At 36.8% G+C, this 9,749-nt stretch overlaps 1 protein-coding gene across 6 annotated transcripts; it reads left to right on the top strand.

Moving 5' to 3' along the window:
• The first annotated feature begins 311 nt into the window (after positions 1–311).
• LOC112527217 (pentatricopeptide repeat-containing protein At1g11290, chloroplastic) lies at positions 312–5,626 on the top strand. 6 transcript variants are annotated; one of them, XR_003070733.1, is made up of 4 exons: positions 312–386; positions 1,084–3,687; positions 5,179–5,272; positions 5,384–5,626. XR_003070733.1 is itself a non-coding variant. In XM_025137698.1 (3 exons), exons 2-3 carry the CDS (start codon positions 1,150–1,152, stop codon positions 3,290–3,292), a joined length of 2,073 nt encoding a protein of 690 aa, XP_024993466.1. In that variant the 5' UTR covers positions 312–386; positions 1,084–1,149; the 3' UTR covers positions 3,293–4,351. The 6 variants fall into 6 exon arrangements, 3 of the variants coding, with proteins under 3 accessions (XP_024993466.1, XP_024993465.1, XP_024993464.1); XR_003070735.1 differs by lacking the exons at positions 5,179–5,272; positions 5,384–5,626 and adding an exon at positions 5,108–5,165; XR_003070734.1 differs by lacking the exons at positions 5,179–5,272; positions 5,384–5,626 and adding an exon at positions 3,885–4,351.
• The last annotated feature ends 4,123 nt before the right edge of the window (positions 5,627–9,749 follow it).

The raw sequence follows: 9,749 nt of genomic DNA, 5'->3' as shown, positions 1-9,749 counted from the left end.
GGACCGGTTGGGACCGGTTGGGACCGGTTGGGACCGGGACCGGGACCGGCGGCCTATAACCGGTTATAAAGTACCTATACCGGTCCTATCATTTTCGACCGGGACCGGGACCGGGACCGAGACCGGGACCGGTTACGCCGGGACCGGTTATGGCCGGTTATGAGAATGGTGAGGACCGATTGGGACCGGCCCGGGACCGATTGGGACCGGCCCGGGACCGGCCCGGGACCGGTTTTTGGCCATCTCTACAGTGCCAAATATCGTGCACCTTGACATTTTCCCCCTTCCCTTTTGCTACCCGCTTATTCACCTTCATAGTGAACTCACCATCACCCAATCTCTCGTCGCCGGATTCCTCCGTTTGCCGTCCACCTTCGCCGTAGCAGGTAAGCAACTTCATTTCCTATTTCTATCGTTAAACCTTGTCTGTTGATTTGAATGCAAGAATGACCAAAAGAGAGTGAAAATAGTGGCATCATCTGCTCTTGTATATGCAAGTGGAGAGAAGTAAATAACTATTGTTTCAATCAGGTAAGTGGCCACATACATTTTAAGATGAAATAGATGAAGAAAATCTTTTCGAATGTATCATTAGACTTCATAAATGATGTCTTCTTCATTCCCTCATAAGAGCTTTGGATAACACCAGCAAGTTCACCTGTTTCTTTATCACTGGGAACAACAGTCGATGCTACACTAATTGCTCCTTCAACAAAACATTCAAACCAGACATAAATTGCTCCTTCAAATCGAAATTGTAGGCTTCAAATCGAGATGCCATCACAATGTAAACTGATGATAGGGCGATATTTATTAAGTAGGAATTAGCGCTAGCTATGCTATGTACATTTGGATCAAATACAACTTTGTTTAATTAGAATTTGACATAATTAAAGTAAAAGATTTGATTTTAAAAAGGTATTTGAACTTATTTTGGTTAATCCATGGAAAATGTAAAAGATAAGTATCGATTTAAATTTTTTTGGTTATTTATCACACAACAGGTTGATTTGGGAAATTGGTTTTACGACCTCTTGAACTTTCTGTTTTTGGGTAAGAATTGATATATTTGTGTATGCGCAGAACGGCAGAAGAACAACCAACTGTTCTGGAATTCAAGGTGAAAGAGCGAAATAAGAGAAAACCCCGATGGGTTCACAGGTGCTAATTGCATCACTCTCCACGACACCTCAATCTTCCATAGCATCATCATCTTCTCGCATCCAACACACACTGGCTCAAAGAAACCACATACCGGCTCATGTTTACAAACACCCAGCAGCGATTCTCCTAGAACTCTGCACTTCCATGGAAGAACTTCACCAAATCATCCCTCTCATTGTCAAAAACGGTCTCTATGAAGAACATCTATTTCAGACGAAGCTAGTCAGCTTGTTCTGCAGATATGGCAGCTTAACTGAAGCCACCCGTGTTTTTGATTCAATTGAAGATAAAAATGATGCTGTTTATCACACAATGCTTAAAGGCTATGCGCAAAATTCTTCGATTTTTGATGGATTTTCGTTCTTTTGTCGTATGATGGATGACGGCGTGCAGCCTGTGGTGTATAACTTTACATATTTGTTGAAGGGTTGTGGTGAGAGTTGTCTTGTTAGGAAGGGGAAAGAAGTTCATGCGCAGTTGATTTTGAATGGTCATGGGGGGGATGTTTATGCCATGACGTGTATTGTTAATATGTATGCGAAGTGTAGGTTGATTGATGATGCATACAAGGTGTTTGTTAGATTTCCCGAGAGGGATTTGGTGTGTTGGAATACCATTATCGCAGGATATGCTCAAAATGGTTTGGCAGGGAGAGCAATAGAATTGGTGTCACAAATGCAAGGGGAAGGACTGAGGCCAGATCCTATCACGATTATTTCGGTATTGCCTGCTGTTGGTAATATTGGTCATTTGAGGGTTGGAAAATCTATTCATGGTTATGTTTTTAGGTGCGGATATGAACGCCATGCAAATGTTTCGACTGCATTAGTTGATATGTATTTGAAATGTGGGTCTTTATGCATCGGACGTGTTATATTTGACAAGATGTGTGGTAGAAATGTGGTCTCATGGAACATAATGATCGATGGCTATGCGCAAAATGGTGATTCTGCAGAAGCACTGATGCTTTTTGAGAAGATGTTGGATGATGGAGTTAAACCAACCGGTGTGACTATAATGGCAGCACTCCATGCTTGTGCTGATTCGGTTGATCTAGAACGGGGGCAATTCATTCATCGATTGGTCAACGAACTAGGACTACACCCTGATGTTTCGGTCATGAACTCTCTGATCTCTATGTATTGCAAGTGTAAACGGGTTGATATTGCTGCTGAAATATTTAAAAACTTGAAAGGAAGAACCCTTGTCTCATGGAATGCCATGATACTTGGATATGCACAAAATGGTCGAGTAATTGATGCTTTGAATCATTTTCGTCACATGAAATTGCAAAACATCGAACCTGATTCATTCACCATGGTGAGCATCATTGCAGCTGTTTCTGAGTTATCAATTTTATGCCAAGGGAAGTGGATCCATGGACTTGTTACTAGAACTTGTTTGGACGGAAATGTCTTTGTCAAGACGGCTCTTGTGGATATGTATGCTAAATGTGGAGCTATTAGTACGGCTAGAAAGTTATTTGACCTGATGGATGAAAGGCACGTAACCACATGGAATGCTATGATCGATGGATATGGGACACATGGATGTGGAAGGGATGCCATTGAATTGTTCAGAGAAATGGAAAATGGAGATGTAAAGCCAAACAATATAACATTTCTGTGTATTATCTCAGCATGCAGTCATTCAGGCTTTGTCGAAGAGGGGATTCGATATTTTTCCATCATGAAGGAAAAATATGGGATTGAGTCTACAATGGATCACTATGGAGCCATGGTGGACTTGCTTGGCAGATCAGGCAGGCTTAATGAAGCATGGAATTTCATTCTAAACATGCCTGTTGAGCCAGAGATCAACGTTTTTGGTGCAATGTTGGGTGCTTCCAAGATTCATAAAAATGTTGAATTGGGGGAAATGGCAGCAAACAGACTGTTCAAGTTAAATCCCAACGATGGCGGGTATTATGTATTGCTTGCAAATATGTATGCTTCAGCTTCAATGTGGGATAAAGTGACTGAAATCAGGACTAAAATGGAAATAAGAGGTATAAGGAAAACCCCTGGATATAGTTCTGTTGATTTGGGAAATGAAGTTCATACTTTCTATTCTGGCAGCTCGTGGCATTCTCATTCGAAGAAGATTTACGCTTTTCTTGAAACACTGATCGATAGGATTAAGGCTGCTGGTTATGTATCTGATACGGATTCAATACATGATGTAGAAGATGATCTACAAGAACAAATGGTCAATACCCATAGTGAGAAGCTTGCTATTGCTTTTGGACTTCTGAATACCCGTCCAGGTACACCTATTCACATAAGAAAAAATCTTCGTGTATGTGGTGATTGTCATACCGCAACAAAATTCATATCGCTTGTGGAGCAGCGAGAAATTGTAGTCCGTGATTTGCACCGGTTCCACCATTTCAAGAATGGGACTTGTTCTTGTGGAGATTATTGGTGACTTGGTGTCTGTAAATTGTTCAATATACGCACTTCTGAAATAACAACTCATGCTTGAGGACCCATATGTGGTCAGAAATTCAGAATGAATACTGAGGTATTTCCCTTCATTCCTGTAATTAATCATTTTCATTACATATTCATGTGTTGCATGAACTGAAAAATAGTTTTTGTTAGATATTGTACATAGTTAGATAATTAGAGTTTTGCTTTCAAGAAATCTAAAGTGTAGCTTCCTAATATAGGTTACCTTTTCTATATAAATGTTTGTAATCTCTTATAATGAAATGCAAGATATATATCTTTCTTGATCAACTTCCATGGTATCAGAGCCAGTCATCTTCTTCTAAGCTCCGCTGGACGACACGGCATTCTCGTTTAAATAAATAGATGTCGGCCGTACTTGTGAATCCCTGCCCTGTTTTCCACATCGGCAATGCACCTCCATCGATATTCAATTTATTTTCATGCTCATATAACTGCAAAATGACACTTGACCTATTCGAAACAAGAGATCAAAGTGATCTTCCTCCTTTTTCCCAATAAGTCGACGGCCTTACACCATTGGGAGACTTCGAAGAATTGCCTCAACAAAAATAGATGGAATTGGGCCTAAAAAAGTGCCCTATCTCATCATCCTGGAATGACCAAATAGCATACCTCTCCGGTGACTGGACCCTATCCAATTTGATTTGATATTTTCTTCTGTTTTTTTTTTCTTTCAGGGCAAGCATCAAAACTAACAACTCTAACAAGTTTCTATTCCCTCTTTAAACCAAACCAAATCTTTTTAGTTTGTTTTTCCAAAAAAAAAAAAAAACTTTTTACTCTGTACTGGTGATCAAGTAGGTTTTTATTAAAGGTATAATTGGAGAAAAAAGACGTGCTTTTTATCTTTCCAGTTTTGTTTTTTTTAGTATATGCTTAGTCAAAGAGGACATTTATAAGCATATGGCTGGTGGCTTAATCATTTAGCATTTGTCTTTGTGGCAGTGAGTGTAGTATATTAGAAAATTTTCATCCTCTACATATTCTTTAGAGTTTGTCGTTGTTATGTTTTTCTTGTACTTGCTCCATGTTTTATCTTTTTGAATGTTGTTGCTTACTTCTAACCCGTCTTTCAAAATTTTACAATGTTTTCAAGTTCATTATGATATGTGTTTTTTCCTTGCACACTTTGCACAAGCCGGGGTCTTCACAGAAACAACTACTCTACTCTTGTGAGGTCTGCATACATCCCCCCTCCCCCAAAAAAAAGACCCCACCTCCTGGTGGGATATACTGCGCTCATTTGGTCATTCAGAAGAAGGTCATGAAACATCTAAGGCATTTCCTTGTTATCATCTAACTGGTGACATGCAACTATGCAGTCCCCAGTACATTATCCTCTATCTGCAGTCCAATATTCTTCCTTTTATCTCATCAGTCTTCTAGTTATAAATAATACATCTTCTAAACATTACCAAGGCTAAGAAGACATTCTTATTTTACTTTCATTTGTTTCTGTTACACCAAAGTGCTGTAAGATCACAGATAACTGTACCCTATGATGTCTAACAACTGTATAAAGCAACTGAAGATACTGCAGCACTTCATTTTGCATGAGAAGTGGACACCTGGAAGGTCTTTTGCTGCTTCCTTAATTATGAGATGGACAATTCATTACTCCCTCTATTATCAAGGTAAAATTGTCATTTAGATAATTAAAAATATAATAGTTACACATTTCTAAAACTGTGTCCCTTTCTCATTGTGGACATTTATTATATGTTGACAAAACTCCAATTTGTCAGACAGGCTTCTGTATTTGTGCAATCTCATGGTGCTGATGTAGGGCTGATATAGCTGCTGAGTTCTTCTGCACCTTTTAGTTGGCTGAACAGAACGATTCAGTTCAAAAGAGAATTCACGAAATGTGGCGCGTCTTCATTGCATGCAACTCAATCTCTACAATTCATCATTTGGTCATTTCCAAATTCCAAATGAACTCAGGCATAGATTCTCTATGTTTCCCTTAGATGGTTTCCAAAATAAAGAGTGATGAAAATAAAATGCAGCATCTGCTTGGGAAGTCTTGCTCTATTTTCCTTTCACTAATAGCCTTCCCCTGCATTTTGCTATTCTTCAATTCAAATTGATCTTTTGAAGTTAATAACGATTCTTTTGTTTTTGTCCAAAGGGCGATGATGCACTTTTGACCTATACCGTGTAAGTTTTTGTGGATGTTTTGGCATGACCGTGTCCGTGTGGCATATAGGCAAAGCCCGTCTGAGTTGTTGATATGTATTTGGAGTGCGTGTGTTCTAGATCAATTCAAGATGTTTAGTAAGCTCAATATGCGTACTCAATGACCATTTTAAGTGATTAGATGCATATATGACTTGTGTAGGTAGCATTGCAAGTAAAACCAGACAAGCCTACACATATTGAGGTGAGTTTCATGTACAATTGTATACGTTTTAATATTTCTAGTTATGTCATGAGATTTCAAATATATTGCTGTATTTTCATATATGTCAGGGTTTACACAAATTAATATGCATACTATATATGTGTTTCAAAGTTTCTCAGTGCATGGTAAATGTTTACGGTACAAGTCACCTGCACACCACCAGGTCCTGTATTTATCATTTATCACATGTGATAAAAGGGTTTTCTCACGTTTGAACCTCCAGCATGTTATATTTATGATTCTTTGTTCATACGTATGTTTCATGCATCACAAATCTGTTGTCAGGATGCTTAGACTTGCACTATAGGATGATGGTATTAGATGGGAACCTTACAATAAGCACCATAGGATGATGGTTTTGCATGGAACCTCCATTTTCTTTCATTCCACCAGGCACCTTAACCACTCATTTTCTCACCCTGCTGAGTGGAAGAAAAAAAATACTCTTGGTTCATGAGTCTATCATGACCATTGTTGAGTGCCTGCCAGGTCCAAGGGTTTTTCAAATAGGTAAGAGTATACTATATGTTTTCTATCTCTTGCATATGGATTGAGAAACAATAACTGGCCGTTTACCAAATGCTTACAGAGTAAGCACTCATCGGCAAGAGTCCCGCCCCTCACTTATCTTGTCGGGTAACATTCTCAAATATCAGAATGGATTGTTTGTAAGCGTCTCTTACATAGTAAGCGCGAATCAGGTAAGAGTTTTGTCCTCACTTACCGGGTTAGAACATTGGTTGTTGCCATGCCTCTTACCGGGTAAGATTCTGAGTCCTTGTCATGCTTACCCAATAAAGCGAGTGACCCAGTAAGCATTTGGCAAACGGCTCCAAGCCTCTCTTGTGTGGCATCTATGGTGGTATTCGGAGTAAATTCATTTTTTTGGGTTTAAGGTTATGATCAATCACTTTTTGAGTCATTTATCCGTTCCTTGTGCAACTATGTTATTAAGAAGACGGATGAGATTAAGAGGGTTGCTAAGGCCCATCGTTGAAGAAGATTTAATGTTAGGGCACTTGGTTTTGGTTTATATGTTTTCGTATTTTACGAAAAACACATAGTTATAAGAACCTATTGGTTATTTTGCCACAGATTTTGAGTTACAAATCTGTATTTCATCTCGATTATGTTTTGTGTTTCAGATACTGCAAAACAGGAAAAGCAAGAAGAAAGTTATTTGAGTTTATTAGCAAGATATTTCCTCGAGTTAACAAAGACATATTTATTAGTAGAAATTATCTGAATTGATTCCTTGTTCATAAGAAAATTTTACATCCCGTTGTAGACACACAACTAATAACTATGGAAATGGGCAGATGTAATTCCCCTCTTCTCAGCTGAAGTGTATTTATATTTAAGTTGACTTTATGTTGGAATTTACATGTTTAATTACAATATTTCAGTTTCTATTTAATTCGATCCCAGATGTTATAAATATTCCGGTCTTTCTCACTATTAAATATTATTAAGTTGTTTAAGTTATTATCCAATGTTTTTCATAATGTTTAGTGTACTTAATGGCCTTAGGAAAGTAGGATGTGACATGAAGGGCGTTTTGTATCCCTATCGTGATACGCTTGTTGTCCAAATGTCAGAACGATAGTCTTCTTGTGTCATCATCTCCATCATTCGACTCTGAAAGATATCTTCGTTATAAACTCAATCGTGATTGCTGGGGCCAACTTGTGTTTGATCTGATTATACACCGCCTCATTGCATTGGTTCAAGGTTTCGTCACTTGTCATTTCAATTTGCAACTTTCTTGTACTATTAGTGGATGGCCAAGTATTCTACAGTGTGCTTTTTGTTTCCGTCAACAACTTCGTGATTATAGTTTCTTAAGCAGTTGCTTTACGGTTATGGTTGACAATAAATTCATAATTTACGATTGATGGGTTAAAAGACGAACGAGCTAGCACCAAGTGGCGGAACCACTTAAGCGTCAGAAGGGCATGGGCATACCTTGTTTTATTTTTAAATAAAAAATAACATAGAACCATCCTAAAAATTTACCCACTTTTTCCTAACGTCTAAAATTTTACCCATACGGTAAATTCATGATTACCGCTTCCTACGTCTATCCCCCCCTCCCCCCCGCCCCTTGCATGCCAACAATCAGGCGGTTATTTTTTCATGTCACACTAATAAACTTAAATACTCAAATACCAAATAAAACCAAAATATAATGATGTTCATAGTTGTAAGTAAAGTCGTGTTGAAAACCAATGTAGCCGATCTTTCCGCTGACCCTGTTCTATGCAGAACGATTTTAGATTACAATTATAATATTCGGGATGAAGTTCGTAGAGCATATCTTTTGAAAGCCCCTTGCCAACCTTGAAGCCATGATTTTCCTTGCACTGCATTTGGGAAAAAATCACGAAGATTTAACCTTGCTTGATTTGACGAATTTTCTACTTGGCTAGAGTACAGTGTAAGTGAAAATGCAACTTACTGTTTATGTTGCTATCTTTTTAAACTAAGTATTGGAGATCAAGCAGGCAGTGAGTCTTTTGTTGGTTTAAGATTCACAAACTGTAATAGTGCTCACAATGATATTACTAAGCATTTGCTTATAAAACTAGCAATGATATTATGTGTTGCGACTGCAACAGTTGAGAGGACATTTTTAACTATGAACATTGTGAACAATAGACCGCATGTTAAAATGGGAGATCAATGTATGAACGATTGCTCGGTTATTTATATTGAAAAAGATGTTTTTACTAAGGTTGATAACGAATATATCATATATAGGTTTTAGAAAATGAAAACTCGACTAGTCACTGTTGAATATGTAAAGGTCCGTATATCATGAAATATAATATCATTGTTTTTGTCTTTATATTTTAATTGGTCCTTCTCCTCATGTAAATTAAAGGCTCCACCCCTCGTAGCACCTTGATGTGATGTCATTATTGAGAACTAGAAGTCTACCCGCACAATGCAGTGGGATTTTGGAATTTAGAACTTGAAACCTTTATCATGATTCCTACTTTGTTCTGTTGATTGTCTTTCTCGACTTAAATATATGGTTTTGAGAAAACTATAGATGAGTTGGTTATTATTTTATCTTAAAATACATATCGATATGAATTTCAAAACTAAAAATTATATAACTTTTATTATAATTTTGATTTCGAATAAAATGTATTACTTTGATTTAGATCTCAAATTTCGTTTAATTTAAATGATAATTATATTTAACACATTTTTATATTTTAAATTAATAAGATAATATACTTTAACGAAAAATAAAAATTAGGCATCATATCTCGTATTGTTCATTGTGTTTATCAGTTAGTTATATTAAGAATTTTAATTTTTTGAATATTTTAGAAAATAAAAATAAGTTTTGGTGTTTTAGAGTTTATCTAATATTTATTATGTTTATCTATGGTTAGTTACACGAATTCAAATATGAAGTTTTAATAAATTATATTTATGATTAATCAACTTATAATCTTGAACTTTAAGTAATATTCATTAATAAGTGATACTTAATGCTCCTGTGTTTAGGAACTACTACAAGAGTACTCGCGCAATGCAGCGAGACACATCTCAATTTTAATGTTCTATTTTATTATTTGTCTTTGTCGATGTTATAATACGATTTTTTTGTGTTTTTAAGAAAAAACACAATGATTTTATTTTTTGAATAAAATATAAATTTGAAGGTATCATAAAAATTTGATAAAATATAT

This window comes from Cynara cardunculus (genome assembly GCF_001531365.2).
Source record: "Cynara cardunculus var. scolymus isolate 2C chromosome LG 15, CcrdV1, whole genome shotgun sequence".
Taxonomy (NCBI): Eukaryota; Viridiplantae; Streptophyta; class Magnoliopsida; order Asterales; family Asteraceae; genus Cynara; species Cynara cardunculus.
This window is presented reverse-complemented; position numbering and strand designations above follow the sequence as displayed.